Below are 364 nucleotides of genomic sequence, written 5' to 3'. Positions count from 1 at the left end.
GCTGCTGGCGGAGATCAGTCGGTATCAGACCCGAGTGGCAGATCTGGAGTCGGCGCTGAAACAACAAGGACTGGTAACACAACAGACACACAAACACATGATTTGTTCAGGTGAGAACATTATCTGCATTCTGATTGGCTCCAGAAAAGGGGTGTGTCTTTATGCTGATTCAGGGCCAATAAGAGCCATGCAGAGGAAGAACAATCCATAGACCAAAAAACATGGCAGCCAATCGTGTTCTAATGTTCACAACGCGGGCTCAAAACAATAGGATGCCAGTACAGGTGGAGGTCCAGATGGAGGTCCAGGTCCCGGTGGAGGTGGAGGTACAGGTACAGATACAGGTACAGGTCCAGATGGAGGT

The 364-nt window shown here is 50.0% G+C and overlaps 1 protein-coding gene across 1 annotated transcript in view; it reads left to right on the top strand.

Moving 5' to 3' along the window:
- The window catches only part of jakmip3 (Janus kinase and microtubule interacting protein 3), a 20,827-nt gene that overhangs the window by 7,585 nt on the left and 12,878 nt on the right, over positions 1–364 (top strand). Inside the window, exon 9 of the mRNA XM_008300775.1 lies at positions 1–73. Within this exon, the coding sequence (XP_008298997.1) occupies positions 1–73 (73 nt within the window). The remainder of the gene's footprint in view (positions 74–364) is intronic.

This window comes from Stegastes partitus, unplaced genomic scaffold (assembly GCF_000690725.1).
Source record: "Stegastes partitus isolate 25-593 unplaced genomic scaffold, Stegastes_partitus-1.0.2 Scaffold1587, whole genome shotgun sequence".
In the NCBI taxonomy this organism is placed as follows: Eukaryota; Metazoa; Chordata; class Actinopteri; family Pomacentridae; genus Stegastes; species Stegastes partitus.
The sequence above is the reverse complement of the archived record's forward strand: the minus strand, read 5'-3'. Positions and strand labels throughout refer to the sequence as shown.